This window comes from Diachasmimorpha longicaudata, chromosome 9 (genome assembly GCF_034640455.1).
Source record: "Diachasmimorpha longicaudata isolate KC_UGA_2023 chromosome 9, iyDiaLong2, whole genome shotgun sequence".
Classification (NCBI taxonomy): domain Eukaryota; kingdom Metazoa; phylum Arthropoda; class Insecta; order Hymenoptera; family Braconidae; genus Diachasmimorpha; species Diachasmimorpha longicaudata.
This window is the reverse complement of record NC_087233.1, coordinates 7,767,599-7,790,051: the sequence shown is the minus strand read 5'-3', so window position 1 is coordinate 7,790,051 and position 22,453 is coordinate 7,767,599. Positions and strand designations below refer to the sequence as shown.

The 22,453-nt window shown below is 40.8% G+C and overlaps 1 protein-coding gene across 2 annotated transcripts in view; it reads left to right on the top strand.

Annotated features, from left to right (window-relative positions):
• Positions 1 to 78: 78 nt before the first annotated feature.
• The window catches only part of LOC135165881 (neurogenic locus Notch protein), a 110,732-nt gene continuing 88,357 nt past the window's right edge, over positions 79 to 22,453 (top strand). For both annotated transcript variants that reach the window (XM_064127650.1, XM_064127649.1), the window contains exons 1-2: positions 79 to 218; positions 14,307 to 14,385. In XM_064127650.1, the coding sequence (XP_063983720.1) occupies positions 134 to 218; positions 14,307 to 14,385 (164 nt within the window). In that variant the 5' untranslated portion in view covers positions 79 to 133. The remainder of the gene's footprint in view (positions 219 to 14,306; positions 14,386 to 22,453) is intronic.

The window sequence follows — 22,453 nt, the reverse complement described above, 5'->3', positions numbered from 1 at the left end:
TTGGTGATGCCAATAGAGGTTTGGTCAGATGAGGGATAGTGAGGCAATTGCCCGTTGCCACGGTGTACCCGGGGCCTATGTGTGTGTGTGATTTTCCTTATTTCACTGTGATTTTTTGGATAAATACAACACGATGATGCGACGTTTGCACTTGGATTACGCACACTGTGCGAGCCTTCTGTTACTGATCCTCATCCCGACACTGCCATCGGCCTCCGGTGAGTGTTGTTACCAGTGTTATTTTTATTGTCATTATTATTGTGTTATTTGGGATGGTTTGAAAATGCTGCTGCTAGGCAACAGGTCGAGGAACGACGCTTGGTGCCCGCGGCGCCGGCGCAGTCGTTGAATTTTTCATGATGACGCCTGCGCTGCGTTTTGGGGGGTTGCTAATATTTTTCGAGGGCTTTTAGGGGCTTTCACGGGGATTTTATTATGGGGAGGTGAGTAAATGACGATCCGAGGCATTAGTATGCTGCTGTCGCGTCCGACATTGTGATGATGCCCGAACTGAAAACGTTGGGCCCGGACCCAACCTCGACTGTCTTCCCAAACGCTTCCATTCCATTTTGCAATCGGTTTACTGCGAATTTGTAGAGGATTCGTGGGCTTCTAAACCAGCATGTTGTTCTATTTCAATAGAGATATTTTTTGGACCATTTTGAAGTATCGGGAACGTTTGAAAATTCACTCAATCGATTGTCTGTTATTGACCATTCGATATTACTCTTTACCTGCCCTTGTTCTGGTCTCTATTTTCTTGTTATTCAGTATCCAGAATTTATTCCACGAATTATTAATGTGAGTGAGTCTTTGAAAATGAGTGATGATCTTCCGATTCGACCTAAATTACTAATATCGTCCAAACAAATAGAGACATTGACCTGAGTCGTTTGTCGTTTTCAATCCCGAAAAAGTATTTTGGAAGTGAAAAAAAAAAATGGAAAATTTCACTCTGCAGATTGCCAATTATTGACTACGAGGGCCATGTGAAAAAAATCCATACCACTGCTTCCCTTGATTTTTCATATTTTATTATCCTTCACAGTTACAAAATTAATGAAAAAAAATCGTTGGTACATTGGAAAATTTTTGACATCATCTCAACCGACAACACGTGACAGAAGGATGCATGCCCAGTGGCTCTCAATGCGATAGATTCATTGGAAAACTAAAGTTGACGCTCACTGAGGGACAGGTGTCCAACCCCTCTTTCCAGGAAGCCAGTCTTTTCCCCATAACGCGTGTACAAATGCCGAGAGAAACTTGTATAGGTCGCCTGGTCCTTCATTTTTTTCCACACCGGATGCCGAAATATTTTTTCGTTATCTCGTTGTTCGGTATTGTTTACCCGAATATATGAATTCATTGTGGATTTTTGAAGAAACTCCAGCCCCTCTCGTGCTACGAAGTGAGGAAATAAATATGTGGTATTCGGCGATGGATTTATTTGTACTGTGACATTTTATCTATTCGCCTCGAATGTTTACGATCTTTCATTCCTTGAGTTTTCTGTATTTATTTATGCGCTCACCTCGGATACATTCACTCTTTAACGGATGTAGAAGAGGAGTCACTTGGGGGGCGAGAGGTGACGTAACAGCTGCACCTGGACTGGGGTTTCAGTATTGAGAGGTACAAGAAAAATTGAAAATAGTTATGGAAATGAGAGGAAAATAACACTGGTGGAATTATTCAGACATTATTCCTAGATTTTTTTCACAAATAAGAAATAAAGACCTCGAGTTAATTGAATAAACTGTAGACCTCGAGGAGAAATTTCCTCCCATCAAATCTCACCGAAAATAATTCGCAATTAAAATCGGAGTACGACGGTATCTATGTGTACACGCGTCGTTCAGAATTTCGTCTCGTGTGAAAGCACGTCTGGATGCATGATGGGGGGGGGGAGGAGGAGGAGGAGGACGAGGGGGGTTGAGGATCGGTTTTCTAAGGAGTTGAAGAGAAAGCCTGAGAACACAACTGACGAAGAGGCCAAACGCCAACCAGAAATCTACCTCCCATTCTGTATAAACCAGAGTGCACGCCAACAGTGTGTCTAGATGCAGACCTTCCGAGTCGGGAGCGGCTACCTCAGCACACGTAACCCATGACTCCTTTTCTTACTCCTTCCTCTCCTCATTTTCCAACCCCCCCGGGACTGAACTGTGAATTTCATACATCAGAGCATCGCTATCTTTATGCACCTCGTCTGCATGTGCATTCTCTGTTTGCACGAATTGCAATTAAACCATGTGGTTTTTTTCTGGGCCTTTAATGTACACGCGAAAATCTTATTCTAGAATTATTCTGGAGATTATATTTTAAAGATGAGAATCTCAATTTATTCGAATTATTATCTATCAAAATTTATAAAATGCAAACTCCCAATATCTAAATAGATAGCCCATTAAATTATTGAATGCCATCATCTTCATATGCCCTTTCATAATAATCCGACATTCAAAATTGACAATTAACTCTGGGAAATAAAGCCCTCTCCACTCGGTCCCTGGAATATCTGAAACCCTGACTATCACCGCGGCATCTACTAACTAGAAGGGTACGATCTGAGGGGCACGCCACATCCCCCATCTCCCATAACCAGTGACTATTGGCTATTTGCATTGCGTCCATCTTCCTCTGTTTTAAGAATCACCATTGAACGTAGGGTGATTGCCGAGACAACGACGTATATATTCTTCTCCTCGGTTCTCTACCTCATTTTCCCTCTTAATCCAGCGATGCATCTTCCTTTTCCCCTCGTCGTCCATCCATCCGCAGTCTGTGATTCACGGATATCGATGACTCTAGCTTTCTTATAGATGCGCGTAAAACGTGCATAATTAAGGGCCCTCACATGCCGCAAGTTAAAACCCTCGAGGCACACATCGATTCTTCGTCGTCTCTTCTCTCTCTCTCTCTCTCTCTCTCTCTCTCTCTCTCTCTCGTCTTGTCTTCATATATTTTTTTATTCGTTATTTTGAGAATAAAAAATTGCATTTTTATTCTGAGAAACTCCATCGACGATTGAGAATGTATTCAAAGTCGCTGGGCCTTGTCCAAGTTCGAAGGCTCGAAACGAAGATAGTCGGTGGAGTATCGATGGAAAAGATCAAGGATTGTGCCGTCAGTCAGACTGGGGACAGGCCGGGGGCGCCCCCTTATAAAGGAAAGACCACATCTAGCCAACATGCAGATTCTCCCGGACGATCTTTCGCGGAGTCACTGAGGGACGTTTAAATTATTTTTAAAAGTCCAAGCATCTGCAAACGATTTCGTGGTAAATCCACAGACTGTTCGAGGGTGGGAGGGGTGACGGAGGGAGGCTAGGGTCAATGATGCGATGCATTGTATCAATCAACTGCGCTGTGCTGTGTACAGACCATTTATTTATCTCGAATTCAACAGTTTCTCACAGTACCGGCGATCCCCTAGAGATGCAGAAATTGTACTGAGGAGGGGATAAATTTATTAGAAAAAACATTAAAAACACTGGAGAAATTATTAGAGGTACTTTATTATGTAATATAATGATGATTATAATATTCGCCAAGTTGTGAATAAGCTAAAGATGTTTTGCATGAACGCCGCTGTTATGCCTCTTTTATTCTCCAGTGTTAATTAATTTTTCACGCGCACAAATCACCGGTGCATTGAAACCTACCACGACACGGCCCGTTGGCTCATATTACACGCTCGCACGACGGAACGTGTGTACACCCATGCCATCACGTCTGTTCATTTCACGTGAAACCGACAATGTAATGAAATTCCGTAATAGGAGAGCTTCTTAGGCTTATTTTTTCACTGAGTTCGATTCGACGGATGTTTGGATTCGAGTGCTGAATGAATTTTCAATGCAACAATAATTTTAACGAAATGTTTGTGAATAGTGTTTTTTTCAAAATTGTTTTATACTGTAAATTCTAAGAGTAAAATTCTTCGCTCGAATTTTCCCGTTGGCGCGCTGGAATTTTACAAAACATTCCAATTTCCTGACGGGTGAAAATTCCCCCAGAAACTGCTCGCAATTGTTATCTTTTTGAATAACTAGAGTGATAAAATAATGTAACGGTCTTCCGGAAATTGTGCAACAAACTTCTCAGCATCGGATGAATAGAAGAAGATTCGGAATGTGGCAATTGCCAAGTGAGAAACTTGCAATTCTCGGGATCTCATAGTTTCTGGATTTTCTTTCTTTTCAATACTTTAAAGGATAATATTGAAATACGAAAAATAAATAAATAAATTGAATTGAATTTTCACAAAAATCAATTTAGATCGCCTTTCACAAAGCCGGAAAAAATAAATATATATATTTCGCCATTTACGTTCTGTGACTAAAATCTTAGAAAAATGAAAGATCGTTCTCCCTCAATTCAGCTCATTGATTGAGAAGATCATTAAATATTCAATGATTTTTACACTCAATGCTGCAAAGAACAGCTCGTTTGTCGTTTTTTTCTTTCATGGCATTGAGAATGCAAATTCTGTCGATAAATCATCACGCCCGTCTTGCATTCGTTAATGTAAATACATCAACCGATTGTCCAACAACCGGGCGACAGCGCTTGAAAACGCCTACGTTAACCAATAACCGTTGGTTCATCGACATTCACTTGGACATGAAAAAAAAAATGTCCATTGGGATTCATTGTCTAATCGATTGCGCAAGCCATTCGAAATGGTACCAAAGCACCGCACGATCTTTGTGTATCGATCGGTGTACATTAGCATCAGTATGTTAAGTATTCTCCGAAGGTACTGAGGGATTCATTTCCGGATTGGCTGGTTCGGGACCCATGAGAAGAAAAAAAATTCCCCTGATTGGTGAATCAACAAATAGTGGTGCCACCAACCAGTGAGCTAGCGCTTGTTTGGAGTTTTTTTTAGGATGATTTGATCGATTATCAAGGGGAGAGTCGGTAACGTGTGAAAAAGAACGGTTTTTGTGAGGATTGCTTGAGGTCGGGGATTGGTGGGGTGGTGACCAATGAACGCGGAGGTTTTAGGGAAGAGTCGAGGCCCTCGAAAGATTGGGTAGGATCATTAGTTGATGAGTGATTGAAAAAATAGAATTTTCTTTTTCTAGTGAGTAATTAACAATTCAACATTAATCATCTAGACTGTATGATAAAATGGTGTGATTTGAGAATGTTTTTTAGAGCGCCAAAATGGATGAAAATTAATAGATTTCACTCGGGCGATCTTGAAGAGGTTATGAATTTGCATTAATAAAAACCGGTCTGTCTTGCCCCAGTCTTTGCTATCAAAATTTCCTTCTCTTCAATGACTCCTCACCATGTCCCTTTTAAACCCCTATTGTACCAACTATCGATTGCCAGGTGTTTACCGATAACTCCTGGGGGAACTCGCAGAGAGGGTCGACTGTTTTCAGACCGGTTAGTAGTGTATAAATTCCCGGGTACTGGTTTGCCAAAAAAAAAAAACGAGGGGTAACCCCTTCCTGATGGCGCCTAAAACTCCCTATAGCTCCTTTCCAAGGTTATTCTATTATTTTCTAAAAATTCAATAAAACCATCACAATTTATGTAAATACTATGAAAACGCGATTGAATAATGTTACAAAAAATATTGCCATGAATATTTCTTGTTGTCATTGAAACTTAATTCCCCTCGACTATTGAAAAAATTTTTACTCCCCGCAATTGTCAATATTTCCAAGTTAACTTCAAATGGAACTAACCTGATGCTATCTCATCTGGGTGGATGATAATAGCACGTCGTACGTCTCTGGACATTGTAAATATTTTTTTTGTTAATTCTCTATTCAAGGGTAAAAGTGCAAGCCGAAGTGCTTGAGAATAGGAGAGGCGAGCATGGGCTTACACAGTGGATCCTTCGGCATTACCATGTACCTAATTATTCTTCCAACCAGGTTGGATAGTTAGCCGCTACCGTAATTACCTTTGGTATATACCATTCGGATGTATCCTGGGTGCTTGCATAGAAGGGTTATATGATACAAATGGGAATAAAAAAAAGGGGGACAATGAAGCAGGGGGGAGTAGAGAGAGAGAGGGAATTTATGAGCTGACCAGAAGTTGACCCCGAGTCTTGCAGTGAAATAGAGGAAAGAGGAATCAATGACTATTTGTAAAAAATGAGCTATCATTATTACCGGCTAAATTCCACGAAAATCTCGCCAACAATCAGTCCGGATGATTGTCATCACTTAAGTCGGAAGCAAAAAGTTTAGAAATGGAAATGGTCAGTGGACCTAACCTATCATTTTGAATTTTTTTTGTTCCTGACTGGCTCTTAGAATGACCCTTCTGTCGGTAACGTTCACTCACAGATTCAAAAAATTTAATAATAGTTTTTTTCATAATGGAGAAATTGGCTTTGAAAAACAATGACATGTCAGTACTCGAAATTTGTTGACTGGATAATGAGAAATTGATAAAAACCGATTGTGGACGCGGAATGAAAAAAATACAAATATGAAATTGCTGATGCATTTGTGAATTTCTGGGAAGGCAATAGGAATATGTCCAGCCAAATGTTCTCCTATTTCCGTTGAGGATGCAGGATGGCTATGAGGTATGTAAACTTCTCGCATAACGTACATCAGTGATCCAGCCACTCAATATAATATAAGGTGTTGGGAAAACTAAATGCGTTATTCTGGGGAGTTAGCAGACATTGAAAAACTTGAGGCTATTACCGGTGGAGAACGAATCGTTGTCATAGCAAGAGATAATTACGCTAGGTACGGAATATCATCATCTTTGCAAGCACTTGTGAAGACTTGGATCTTTTTTTTACATTGGGTGCAATTAATGGGTTGAGAAGTTAATTTGTGCACGTGGGGATTAATGTCAACAAGAGATGGAGTAAGATCATTTCCGCATTTTTTTTCACCACATTCATCATCATAATTTCTTTGAAATATAAAATTGCTGGGTATAGGACAATTATAGGGAATAGGGTAACCTAATTTTATTCCTCGCTCTGGAGCCAAGGCAACAAGGTCTTCTAAATCATTTCACAAAATAAATAAATGAATAAGAAAAACATATTTTATCAAACAGCAAGAAAAGACGTTATAAAGATGAAAAAAGATTGTGGAATGGGTTAACGACAGGTGCCGAGCCTCCTGTTACGTGTTTTTGAGATATTTCTGGGAGGGAAATATACAGAGAATAATCCGACCTTCAGTTCGCCTCAAATGGGCAAATTCGCCTCAATGGGTTTATTTACTACAAAACGAATAATATTTCGATAATGGAGGTACAATTAATCATCTGTTATTAGTGAATTAATGCTACAAGGGACACATATCCTTTCTAATTTCATGATCCTGGATAAAACCTTTGCTTCGGCGTTAATTATGCAATACTCCTGTATAGACTGACCTTTAGCGGTGTAACTACGACTTTGCGACGATTCGCACGGTGTTGGAGTACATTCCTTGAGACATCAAAATTTTCTTTCAATTATTTAAAACTTTTATTCCACACTTAGAGAAGTCATTAGGAGATATAATATTTCGCTAATAAATCAAAATTGTTTTATGCACTTAAATTTCCAAAAACATTGAATTTTTTTCAACAGACTTGAGTGAAAAATTCACAATTTTACAATGAAATTATCCATATTATTTTCCTCCTCATCCTTATCATCAGCGTCTTATTTTTTTTAACATGAATCAGAGGATAAAAATAATTTAGTTGGAGATTGAATATGAAAGCAATATAATTTTCATCTCGTTCCGGTTGTTTCGTAAAACCTCAGATCGTGCGGAATCGCGTACCGAACTAATTAACTTCGCGGTTTTAAGAGTGTCCTTTTGCATAATTGCAGCCTTACCACGAATGCAGGGGGATAACCCCGGCTACGGGGTATTTCAACTCTATTGTTCTTCGTGGTTGGGGCGTGTATACTTCTACCTCTGAGTATGTCCGACGCGTATTAACTGCAACTTGTTGCCGGCTTCTTTCCCCTTTCTGCTCACCGCGATAGCGTATTTTTCTTCAAAAATTGCCGAGAAAAAGGATCGAGAAGAAACGGCGAATAAAACACAATGGGACAGTACTGCATGGAGAGGTAGAGAAATGCTGGATAAAAATTATCTAGAAAATCGTAGAAATTTTTTCTGTACAATTGGTAATCGAGGCGATGAATGTAATTGAGGGAGAAAACATAGCTAGTTGTGCGGAACATTTTACAATTTGTTCCGTTGCGAGCAACAAAATATTAACATTTTTAAGATGGAGAGAAAAATTTTGATTTGACGGCTTGTCGGTATAAGTTGAGAGCCACTGGGGCAGTGTTCGGTAGGGGCTGCCACAGACCCCCCTAGTTTCCGGTGTCAGTGATGGGATAGCCGTAACAATTCTCCCTGCACCCAACTGCATACATGCACATTTTAAACACTGTATATGGGGAACGGTAAAATAAGCGGGTAAGCGAGTGTTGATGGACTGAGGTGGTCGTGCGCCTCTGTTTACTCTCGTCCATCCTCACGAGGAATCAGGGGGAAAATTATTTGTGGGAGGGAAAATATTTTACCTAAAACTTTCGGTCATTTTTCATGAGTTGATAATTGTTAGTGGACATAGTCGGACGGATTTTAAGAAGGAGAGGGGGGAGGGAGAGAGAGAGAGTCTGCGTTTCATAAAATTTAATATAAACTACGAGAAGCGGTATTTACGTCTTCTTCGAAACATTGTGAAAAGAATTATAGTATGAGAGGCTTGGAGGGAGAGCGAGGACAAAGGCGAGTCCTTATGCCCGGTGGAAGATCCGGGAATATAGAAAGAACGAGAGTATAAACGAGGAGACTCGGTAGCGCGATCTCCACGTAGATAAAAAACATGCCAAGATGATACTCGATAACATCCCTAACTCACCCTTCGACAGTATTTATTTTCCAACATTCGGCCTTTTTTCTTTTTATTCCGTCCGTGTTCTTTTGAAAATTCCCTTCTCGGTCTTAAGAAAGGTAAAAAACAATATACCCAGTAGATTGAATGATTAGGTTTGATGTATGATGTCGGGCTTGGGGTGGGGTAATTCAGGCATCTCGGTAGCCCATCGTTACCGTTTCATATTCAGGGAATGAATGTAACCGCGAGAATTAGAATTAATTACGAATTATACGTTGGTGTAATTACACACGAGAGGGCTGTGATCGCACAACCTGGGAAAATTAGTCGGCAGTCTTTGTCTTATTGTCCACCTTTTTTCTCGGTATATTTCGGCTGTTTTAATAAGTTATATTATGTCTTCCACGCTTTTACAATATTTCAACACCAAATGCATTGATTTTATTGCTCCGCGTATGATTGAAATTATGGGGTGAGAGGGAAAATATTGTGGTAAAAGAAGTGAGGGAGAGCAAGAGAACAAAATAAAGAAAAAACTGCTCGAACCTGGGCTAACGAGATCGACGAATACACTGCCATCATAAATCCTTCCAGTTAACGAGTTGGGGGGGGGGGGGCGAGAAGGAGGAGGACGAGGAGTAACGATTGATTTCTGTCGGTGTCGTGATGAGGTTTCTCCTGAATTTTCGGCCCACTTGGCCTGTACCGGTTGTTACGGACACACGAGGAATTCACCATCTGGGCTTACGCAGCAATTTTTCGTTTATTTATTCGGCTTTTTCAATTCGAGAACGAAGAGCTTCCGGTTTCGATTCAGGTCATCGGGTGGAGATGATGGATTGATTTCTCTTCGCGATGAATGGTAATTAAGGAACGATTGGGTAGCGAATATGTCAGTGAATTGATCGATTTCTTTCGTTCATCTTCATTGACAAATTGATTTGGCTGCAATTTTTATTTCTATTTTTATTGTATAGGCAGACCGTTACAGAAGGGCATTTCTCTCTTAAAAAGGATTATTTATTATGTCTGTCGTCTTTCCTAATTCATTTAACTCAATAATCATAGAAATCGTGAGGCAACTCTTGGAAGTATTGAAGTCGTTGGAGATTTGAATGCCAACACGCACAGTATCTCCGATGCACATAGTTGCGCGTCGGTGATGTTTTTCAAATGACTAGTAGACAGCTTAGGGCCTCAGCAGAAGAGAGATAGAGGAAAAAAAGCATCATCTAGCAACGTCCCCATGTAATAAATGTAGTGCAAGGTGGTGGTGTTTAGAGGGGACGCCGTCGAGCCGTACCCTCTGCGGCAGCAGATGTTTCATTTCGTTCTGTTTTTGCCGCCCGCACCCCCCGGGCACAAAACCAACGGTCGCAGCCCTGTTGGGACAGGTACAGGCTGATTTTTAAATATTGTTCGGTGGGAAGATGTCCGCTATATTTATCAGATCCCTCGTTCATCGATTTTCCCATTTTGTTTCTCTCCCAATTTTCAATGTTGATACGGAATTTGATTTAAAGGACAAGAAAAAATGATTTTAAAATGTCGCTATCGCCAAATGAATAAAATAGTGCCCGAGAAAGGGAACGTCCAACCTCCAAACAGAAGCGATATAATGGGGATCGAAAGAAGATTCACGGGAGGAGGAATTGTTTCAAACATTGACTGCGAATGTCTGTTAATGCCCATTACAATACAATAGACGGGATATCCAAACTCCAGAGCTTTTTGTTTTCCGGTTATTTTCTTCTTTTGTCACGTCGGCAGCCGAAAAACAATACAGGCCCTTTATCCCGCACATCGGAAAGACAGAACAGAACAGAACGGGACCCGGTCGCCTCCTCCTCCTCTTCTGAATCCACAACATCACCTCGACTTTTGTTTAATTTTATTTTGTCCATCAATGAGCCTCTGACAGTTCTCTCTTTTTGAATTGGAGATTGTTGTTACGCTGGGCGTCAATACAAATCCATTGATTGTGGAGATCACCTCCTGATGGACGACGGGAAATGTCTTGGGAGGGAGGACGTATAAAATATCTTGGGCGGGTTGGTGAGTCTTAATGAACCGATAGGAGAGAAGAAATTGCATGTGCGAGGACTATAAATTGCAATCAGCTAGGATTTTTCGATCATTCCTCGGAATTGTGGAAATTTCAATCCTCTGGGATTGATTTTAAAGGCCGAGAGAAAAATATCTTTCAGGTTTTCTCGGAAATCAGCCATTATTCAGAGGGAAATATTAAAGAAAAATAAGGGAACACTTGGGCAAGTATTCCCTGACATTTTGCTCCAAAAATTATGAAAGAGATGCGTAATTTTTACAGCGAATTTCCCTTCGTACGTGAAATATCATTGTTCCTCTCCCAGTGCAACTTCAAAGGAGACGATTCCACGTATGAGCAAAATTTTATTTGTTTCTCCTGGTAAACCAATTTTTTCAATTGCGCAAGCCTTCTCGAAGTCAATGCGAAACTCCCAGCAATTTCGTTGGCAACGAAATCCAAACAAGGGGGCGTTAACTGGTTTGCTTTAGCAAATCGTAAAAGTGAAGACTCTTCAATGGCTGCGGGCCTGGGGTAAATGGAAAAATTCACGTGATTTTCTCTCTCCAACAAAATTCAAAACGATCGACTCCAGTGTTGGAAAAATTTCACAAATGGTTCGGTGGAATTTTACGAGTTTCTCGAAGCCCAGTGCAAACAGTAGTGGCAACCCCGTAGGTTATTTATAGTGAGGGAAAATTGCCGGTGAATTTTCAAAATACCCAGGGGTATCACTGGCTAAAAGTAAAGTCGTCGAAAAAAAATAAATAAACAATGAAATAAATCACGTAAATAGAATGAAAAATAATGCTTGCATTCGGTGGAAAAAATATAAGGAGAAGTGATAAAAGAATATCTTGGTGAGAGGGCTATTCTGTCAGGAAATAACAAACCAGAGACTATTTCCTTGGGCACTACTCCCACCGGTTATTCCGGTCAGGACGAAATGCCTGAGAATAAAAATAAAGATAAACGAGCGGTGGGGGATGGGAGAGGGATAAATATTAATGAAAATGTCTGCAGAGTGGTAGGAAATTAGTTGATCCAGGTACCCCGCTGATATTGGGAAAAAAAATCAATGGCAGTCGCGGGCGCTTGTGCGAAATATCCTCCAATGTTATGCAATGCGCTTGTCCATTTTGCTCAACTGCAAGTTGTCTTTTATAATTATTCCTTGTTAACGTTCGGCAATCGTACAAATATGCTGCAGAGTTATCGTGTGTTAATTGTACTTTATTCGTAATATTGAATAGTATGGTTGATCAGGGAGTCTTAGGAATGAAAGTTTATATTTTTATTTTTCATTTATCGATTAATACGTACACGAAAAAAGAACAAATGTATAGCTTCAACGATCCACTTATCATTTATTCGCGTTAATTTCCAATAATGGTTCACCAACAAGTTTCAATTGTACAAGCACATGCCGTGCGATTACTTCACAAGGAAAAATATAAAAGATGAGAATGAGAATAGGATGAAAGTAGCATCATCCAGTTTTTCCACGGCGTCTGATCGGTTTCCTGTCCGTACAGTGAAGAAAAAAAATGAAATTTAAGCATGCCCTAACCTCAGTGCGTTACATACAAATACTATTAAACACAAGATCGGTCTCAAACCACCGAGAGCACCAGTGAATTATGACTACCGTTTTCTCTCGTCTCGACCCTGCGACCGGTTCTCTTGGGAATGATGCTCTACCCGCGGGGGTCAACGCTGCCAACGTATATATAAAACTTGAGGCAGTGAAGACGAAATGGCAGAGCACGTGCCAATATTCATGTTTAAGACTGTATTCCACAGATATTGATGAATTTTACGGGCAACTATGGATTTAATTAATCGAATAAAATCATGATCTATTTGTCCAAATAAAACATCTCATATAGACATATAATCGTCAATGTAATGAGAGAATTGGCGAATCGAAAATTCACCGATTATACACGACGTGGGCGAGATATCTCGCGCCATCCAAAAGCCAAAAAAAAAGATTATTTTATTTGATTCATCCTCATCCACTCGGGGTTTTAAATCCTCGCCCACACTGATTGGAAGTACATATCTCGTGTCTAACCCGCCCTCTTCTCTCTCTCTCTCTCTCTCTCTCTCTCTCTCTCTCTTTCTCACCCCGTCCAAGACTCCGCAGTGATAAATCTACGCGGCTCGCACTGAGCTCGTAATTCGTAATTAAACTGCCGAGTGATTTGATTTCACCGAGATTTCAGTATGGAGAATTGTTTGAAGATGAACGAGTTCTGTGGCTTGTGTATACGTGAATAAATTTAGTGTCAGCGACAGTGCAGGAAGGAAGCCACAATTCCACAGGGCAATTTACTCCCTGAATTAAAGCAATTAGCGCTTTTATTTTTGTCACGAGGGAGGGGAGAACCATCTGTAAATATATATAATTTCCACTTTTGTATGGATTTTTTTCTCTTCAAAATTATTTATGAGAAATTGGAAAACAAATAGCAAATTTTTAAGGAGAGAAATAATTAAAGAAAATTATATTTAATAGATTTATTATTTAGGATATTTTTTTTTTTTAGTATTTTTGTATTTTACTAACCGATGTATTTTTCGAAACTTCAATTGTTTCTCCTCAATCTCTGAATAAAAATCATCATCGCAAATTAGCTCGCGCAGCAAGAGAATTGTCAGTGGAAAAAAAACTCTTGGAGAAAAAGTACAAAGTCTGTCACGCACTTGCACTCAAGCCAAGTGACTCTTCCCCCGGTGTCTCCTCAATAGTGAGAAAGACCGAAAGAAGAGAGAGAGAGAGAGAGAGAGAGAGAGAGAGAGAGAGAGAGAGAGAGAGAGAGAGAGAGAGAGAGAGAGAGAGAGAGAGAGAGGAAGATGAACGCGCGAAGGCTTTTGCGAGAGAGGAAGCGGAGGATTTGTCACGAAGGCAGTTTGGTTTAACTGATCTCATCCGTCTTGCAAGTTGGACATTTGCGAGAGGCGATGCTGGCCGTCGTACTTGTCGTAGAGCGAGTTACTCGTCCACTGACTTCATTCTCCCCGCTGTTTCGTTGAAATATTTTCTCACATGAGAGTTTTTGGCTGTTTGAGAGGGGATGAGGGGCTAGAGGCGACACGAAAGTTCACTTTATCTCGGCATTGTCAAAGGAGTCAAGAGGGGGAGGAGGAGCTAATTGCTCGATAAGACCGGACGACCGGATTTCGCTTGGAATGGATGACTCTTGAATAGTTAGATTAATTGGCGAAAGCCCTGCTTTTCTGAAGAATTTCAATTATTCACAGGACGGATGTGATTGGGTAGACCATTGAGAAAAATCATAATCTTCCACGAATGTAGACTACTAATTTTTTTTATTGTGGTCAATCGTCCCTTGATGTAATTCTCAAACAATTAATTTTATTAATTTTAACTGTTCCAGGTTTTGAATCATGTTCACCGACTCCGTGCCTCAACGCTGGCATCTGTGTGACAACACCACGTGGTGAATCCCACTGCAAGTAAGTCCCCATTAAATAATCAATATAAATTTCATCGCTCTGGATTCAGAAAGGGTTAAAAAATATAAGCGTTAATGTTACTTCTCTGAAGCGACATGATTTGCGCATCGAACATATGCGAGTGGCTTCTCACAAAAAGCAAAGTAGCCCAAAAAATGGACGATTCTACATCTCAAAGCGGAAATCAGCCGAGCGTAATGATAGGTACAACGAATATCCAAGCATTTGCATCATTGCATTCCCTCATTTCTCCGCAAGGTGTAAGAGTAATTGGCCAAGTGTATATCTCGTCTTGTGATGCCTGCCCCGGGGCCATCATAAATTCTTTCTGATGTAAATTCAAATAATCATGAGGGCCCTAGCGCACATTGCCAGTATCATTAGCCAATAAATGCGAAAATATATACACTGAATCGGATATCTATTGATTATGCTGGATGGATTGTCACGTGAGAGATAAAAACGGGAAAAAACCAATAATTTTCTTGGAAGGAATGGGTTCATGGTCCTGGGACGCATATACATGGCATTTATCGCGGAATCAGTCAATAGTTTCCCTTTCCTGTTCGCTTTTCATTAATTGTCAGCGATTTTTTTTCTATTACGAGAAGCATCGCGATTCCGTACGGCGTCGCCACTGTTCTCCCTTCTCGGGTCTTTTATAAATTTAACCCTCTCACCAGGCACTCACAGAGGAGTGCGACCGAGATAGTCCATTAGCACCGGGTAATTCCGTTGTGAAACGTGCAGTATCCGAACCCGGACAAACCGCCAAAGTCATTTCTCCCGGACCCGCCGTACTACGGGATTTCAACCCCACCCACTTGTCTCATATAGCCGGCCGTTTTTCGATCACATAAATTTATTTCTTCTTTTTTTTCAAACATTTTTTCTATTAAACGCTTGTGGTACTCGAAAAGAAAAAACTGTCGCCCGTAAACAACAAAAAATCGACAATATTTCAAGGGAAATTAGAGTTTACTTCTCAATTGATATCTCCCCCCCTCGAAACGATAGCCGCCCCAGGCGGGTGGTTTTGAAACAACTCGTTTCACTAGGGGAGGAATAGAAGCACGCGTTTAACGCGCCCGTAATCCAATATAATAACAAATTTGTGCGATCGCCACTTGACAATATGTCGAGTCTAAAGCCTTGCCTTATCAAGCGATGAAACTAGACATTAACATGGTTTTCACCCTCGTTGCCTTGGGTCAATGGAGAGTGGGGGGACTGGGCTAATCCGTGGGGGGATGAGTGTAGGCATCGTACAATGGGGCGGAAACTGCCTCTTCCCTTCATCCTTTTCCCGTTCGCACGCGTTCTGCCACGTGACTAGTCCTACGCTGCGTACACATTTTTGGTGGTCCTTTTCCCTCTCCCTCTCTCTTTCTGCATTCACAACTCGCGTTAAGTGTGATTTACTCTAGCTAAAATGCCACTCGGTGACGAAAGGCTTAAAAAAACACGCGCGTGTCACTCGTCCAATTCCTGAATTCCGGAAATTCAGGGGTTCCACAACCCTTTGGATTCCCTTGACATCTCCCCAGGATAAACCACGCGTGTATACTTAGCCGCATTGAAATTTATTAGCCCTTATTTACCCTTATGATGATAGAAAAATAGGGGATTTTTTTTCGGTCCTTGATACTCCGTTTGTCAATGAATTTTTTGTTACAAATTTTCGAGGAGCAATAAATTGGGAGTTGATTGTAAAATTTTATTTCTAATAATGACTAAAAAATATGATTATCTGTGCAAGAATAGTCACGACTGAGATTCTCTCGTCATTGGAATTTTATTCAACATAATAAACTATGCCAACAAACAAATATCCTAAAAAGCCCGGGTTAACGTCAATTCCTCCCGATTCTTTATCCCGTATTCTCGGAAATAATGATAAAACGTTAGTACCACACGGCCCGACAATTTTGTCCCGCTAATGTCAACCATCAATTGTACAGACTCACAAGTCCTTGGGGCCCATTACCCTGTCACACGAATAGACGTACGCTCTTCACCGGTGGAAAAACGGAGTAGACATCTATCACCGCGGTTAGAGGCCGCACGAAATGCAATAAAACCATTGCCCGTCCGCATGGGTGAAAGAGCCGGGAAGTCCATAATTTTTTTCATTCACTATTGAATAAATAAAAAAATGCCTTGCATTTGGAAAACACTTTCTGTCGGTTTACCGTGAGATAAATTGAGTGAATATTCATGGGCCGCCAATGTTATAATTTTTTTCTCATTCACTGGGGACAATGAAGGAATACTCGAGGGCTTGAGGGGAGAATACTTGCCAGCCGCAAGCACATATGTTACTTTTTTTCAATTGCTATTTACCAATTAATTATTATTATTATTATTATTAAATATTTTTCTTTTGGATCGTTTCCTTCATTCTTCGAAAAATTATTAATCAGATTGTTCAGGCAAAAGTCAAATATTATCATCCACTCTCTCTTTCTCTCTCTCATTAGTAATTCATTAGTTACTTGTCAAAAGGAAAGATAAATTTGTGAAATCAGTAAATATCAATTATTATCGCAATCTTCTTAAATTATATTCCCACAAATGCAAATACAAATACCAGGGAATATCGGTTGTAGATACCGATCGGATCGAATAAACTCTCTGATTAATTTCTCCTATCTCAGAAAAAAGCGATTCCAAGGTGAAATTGAGGATTCCCGAAAAATAATAAAAGATATATTCAATCTCTCTGAAATAATGTTATTCAAAAAGTGACTTTTATCATCGAAAAAGAGCACGGGGCGCCGTTGGTAATCGCCGAATAGTTTGGGACCTCGGTAGTGGGGAGAATGGTCGCCCGGTGAGATTCCTGTCAACGGGGGGTCGAGGACATGACGAGATCCCAGTGCGCGTTCCATCGGTTAAAATGTTTATATTTTTTATTATTTAGATTTTTCAAACTCACGGGTATACTATTGTCAAAATATACTTTTCTATTCAGCGAATGACGTCCCGCTGCGATCTTGATGCTGTATGTCGCCGCTCAACGTATCGCGATTGGTTCGACCAGGGCGTCCAAAAGTGCCCACACCAGTCGAGGAATAAATTTATTAAACATATCATATTCTAAATACAATTGGATGATTATTGTTTGGCCTTCATACGGGTATCTTCAAAGAGATTCCAGCCCATGCCACGTGTCTCTCAATCTTACTATAAATAATTTGTGTCAATTAATGGGATTAAGAGCGTATTTGATACTTTGTGATAAGAGGGGAGAAGGGAGAGTGGGCTTAAATATATGCACAAGCCGAGAGACCACAATTGGCCTCCGGATTTATCCCCTTTCGGTGCCCATTTGTGTACTGTCTGTGTCCATTCAACATCCGGTGAATCCCTTGGTGCACAGATGGCAAACTTCTCCCGCACGTGCACCATTCAATTTTTTGCTGATCAGGCTTTGGCACTTTATTATTCTACATTTTAGCTATTTTAAAAAATTGAATTTTATTTAACATTTACATATGGATTCGAGGGACAACTGAGACAGCAGCCTCCCTTCAGTCACTCGATTCTCCATATTTTCTCAAAAAAAAATCGGAAAAATCCCTTTGAAGTATGATCCTACGGGGGATGAAGGCCCATTGGGAAACCCTGTCTAAATCTTCCCTCTCCCCCTAAATCGAGGATTTCCGTAATACTTGATGGCAACATCGGGTGGAATCGGCAATGCAGAAGCAGCGCATATCCGCGAGAGATTGTGTCCCGGGCGCGCGACGTTCCCACGCATGCCGCGCATGCGCCTTGGATCCCCACCCCTGGGGGACAGACTCCCCGCCCCTCACCCTCAGCGCCTACCCATTATTCCTGGTCGCCATCTCACTCTAACCACTGGCTTTTCACTCATCTCTCCGGGGTAAAAATTCACTGTCGATTTTTCGTTCAATTTTTTTTTCTCTTTTTCCCTTTTTCATTTATCTCCCTAGGAATTTCATTTGTTGAGAGTCGGAGTTTCCGCGAGACTGGATGATTCAGGTGTGGTTGGTGATTGAAAATAGCAAAAATAGAGTTGGCTGAATTAAATAATGATTGTAGGGGGGACACGGTCGATTGGCTCGATGGCAGGAAGAAAGTAATCACGGAATTTCCATTAGAATCGTCACTAAATTGAGAGAATAATGGGAAATTGATGTGAATTATTTTTAAAATGTCAGATTATTCCCCAGGATGTAAAAAAAATGTAACAATTGATCAAATACTCAAATTTCTAACTAAATTGCCTGGCAAAATCGAGAAAACATCATAATCCTTGAAAGTTATCAAAAATTTTCCGTCACTCAGTCACATTCTTTCATCGCCACAAAATTTATGTAGCTCTCTCGCTGAGTTCACGACATTCATCCCAGAATCACTCGCGGAATCTCCGAAGGTCGACGGGTTATGTACAAAGAGAGAAAACCAGAGGGAATCGGTGATAAAAAAAAGCAGCCGGCCCCCTGAAGAAAATGCGTCGAAACGGAGCATGCAAATTGCAAACGGTAGGCACAACTTGAGCATCTACCGTATATACCAGGCGTTATTTGCTTTGCAGAACGACTGGGTAGGCCACTCATAGGCGGTAGCATCCCTCCTCTCCCTGCAAAACCTCTGAATGTACCTGGACTCCCCGAAAAACAAGAAATACAGGAGAGAAGAGAAACGAGGCATTTTTTTTCTCTTCAACTCTTTTATTTAGCGGAGACGTTTTATTTTTCACCACAACTTTTGCGCAAATACCGATGGGACTCCTGTCCACTTACTGTCCTCGCATGCATGTGCTTATTGCCAATGCGAATATGAGGGACATACAGTCGTTGTGTTTTTCTTCTGGAGAGAAGTGCTTTTCAAAAATCATTTAGCATTTGTTAATGGATTAACACTTTCAGACAATTTTTTTTTCACGAGGAGACATCTTTATTACCGTCCATCCCAGCCGGTAATTGAAATAAACATAATATTTTGGAAGAGACGGTTTACATTCAAATGTTAATTCAACATTTCTCCATCATCTACCCCCCCCCCCCCCATATCGCATTTCTCCATCGACCTCCGGTCCTTTTAAAACCGCAGATTGAACTGCCCCAGTGAGTTTAAGTGGCGAAAAATGACACTGTAAACTCGATATTTTATGCACAACTACCGTGTACGTCTCGTCCATTTCGAGTCTCGAGTAAACGAATTCAAAGAGGAGAAACTGAATTTAAAACCGAAACTCACTGCCTCGAGTGATAATTAAAGACAATTAAGAGCATTCCGCGTGATTGAGGGCTTTCCAATGTTAAAATAAAATCGAAAATTGGCGGAGAGAATCGGTTTAAATAATTGAGTGAGGTGTATATAGCAGGTGGTGGTGCTGTCCAGCCACTGGACAAGAAGTTTTTTCGAACCTCCGCGGGAATACGAATTTACGGCAGAGAGCAATAATCAAGAATTAAAGGGATGAATGGACGATGCTCTAGTTAGGGAGCCGAAGAACAGGAGGGGGGGGGGGGTCGACAGGCATCTGCAGTGGACCTAAAAATAACGAAAAAGAGATTGAACCGCCTCGGAATCAGCGATAATTGCCATCAAGGAAACTAAATGCATTCGTCAATTTTGATCACTGGTTTTTGGATTTGTTGTAGGGAGTGTGGAACTTAAGGGGGTGGGAAGGGGGAGGGGTGCGTGAGCAATATTACTTGAATATAATTGCATTTTTTATTCCCTCCTAAAACAAATTCGCATAGAAAATATTTAAAAAATCGATTCCCATATTTTATGACCATACTATATTCATCCAAGGTAATGATTATAAAATTTTTTTAAAAATTTTCAATGCGTAGTTTGATTATTACAATTGTCATACGTACGCGTGAGTCATGGAATCAGCATAATATTCTCGCAACAAATGAGGGTCAGTTTTTGCACCCTGGAGAAGTTGTCGGCCATTGAGGATGGTATTCAAGGGAGACGGGTGTGGAACGTGCTGATTACACGTCGACGTATGCCCTCCGGGATCCCGCATGCTAAATTCCCTTCCAACATCGGGTATGATTAGGCGAGAAATCTCCAGTCTTGGTCTAACAGCATTTGCTCCTGTTCCTCATCTCCTTTGGGCTCTCTCCTACCCCTGTGAAATATTTATTACAGGAGTACGAAAGCAGCATCTGATAATTTTGGGGTCTGATTCACTCGAATTAAATACATGGTGTTTGGAGACTACAATTTTTAACGACAGGCACCCCTATAAAATTGTCTTGCCTTGGTGCGAGAAAGATGTTATTTGGGAGTGTTTTTAATTGAGATATTTTTGAAAATTCCAATGAATGATTGTTCGATTGGAATTATGGAATGATTTACGACAACACAACAGAATGTTGTCTACCCTCAGCTCGAATATTTCAGAATTTTTTCGTCAAGCCCGTATCTCTCGAAAAATTCCCCTGAAATCGATTTAATTTCGACATCGAGATTTCAGCCAGGCCACTGCATTCAGCAAGTCTGGCACCCCAGTGGGGATCGCGTGCCAGTTTCTCCTTTTCCTTCTCTCCAGATAATTTCCAACTACCGGGCTACCAAATAATGCCCCGCGGACTCCATCCAAAAGGCGAAAAAAGCCATTCCCAACCTGACGAGATTTCATTCAAGTATCTGACCTCGAAGCCGCAACTACGTAACCACCGAAAAGACCATTTCTGTATACGAGCATTATCTCCAGTGTGGAAAGAATAAAAATAAATTAGACGAGGGAATTCTGTGCTTTTTTTTTCCACACGCGATGGCATCTCCACTTCACCTGTTCAGCAATGAGTCCAGATACCCTCCTTGGTGAAGGCCATATCGTCCTTATTCCTCATGGAAGTTCAAAGGAAGGACTGTAGAGTTCTCCGCATCCCATCCTCTAAACACCGAAACTGGAACCCTTCAGACGCACCGCATACCCGACGGCCCCTCGACGTGTTATTATAAAGAGGCCTCGAGGGGTCTCCAATGGATTTTCGCATTTTCTGTTCTCTTTTCATCTTGAGAAACAAGTTTTAACCTTTCGTCTGATTCTGTGCTATAAAAAAAACCATAGGTCGACACCGTCAATGTGGTAGTTTGCCATTTTTCCTTCAATAAACTGCAATTATTGTCATTGGGATAATTCATTTCTCATCATATGAATATTCATGAATTATTTAAAAGAATGACAGTCCCTAAACGTTTTAAGAACTTTTCTTATCATCGTCCCCATATTCATTTCCCTGCTCACTACACCGTCAAATCCATCATCCATGATTGATTTGAATTGCCGCAGTCGTAAATATCTATTTTCTCCCCCAATAAGAGGGGCACAGCATAGCGATTGATAATTTTTACAACTTGTCTCTCTCTCATTTCTCTCAATTCTCAAAGCCATAATCTGCGAGCTGTGTCGTTTATATATTCTCCCGCAGTGTCTCATAGCGATGATACTTTCCGATTTCTGCGGTCACGAGCCCGATTTCTGTGGGCCATTATCGCGATTAGGCCCCCGGTGAGTCCGCGCGCCATCTCCCATATGCCGTGTGCCCCAGCGATTATGGTAATGATACCCCTTACCCAACTGGCCAAAGGGATATATCGAAAACTCCTTGAGTGCTCCACAGTGTATTTCCCTCCTCTTACTCCACGGCCAACTTCTCGCTGAGAAGTATATGGCATGTGATACGGATACAACGATGTAGCACGTTTTCTTTTTATTCATCGAATAGGTGAATTAGGCCTTAGAATTCCAGCACAATGTCTACGTGATTCATTGGTGATGTAGGTGACCTGAATTATTTGAGCTTTTTCGCCCATTTTTCACAAGTATTAAATACTTTATACATCATCGTTATTTTCATTATTTCTTAAATGATCGAGTGCCCTTTCCTATTTTTCTCCACTTTCAAGATATTTCAATGAATTGTAAAATAAGGGTTGACTCATCTGAATTGGAAAAAATTAATTTCTAAATCACTAGAATTGTCTGGAAGTACCAAGTCGATATTTGCTGAACGCTTATCACTCCTAATATCTCAGGTCACGCCCAAGAAATTGGCACGACAGCTAA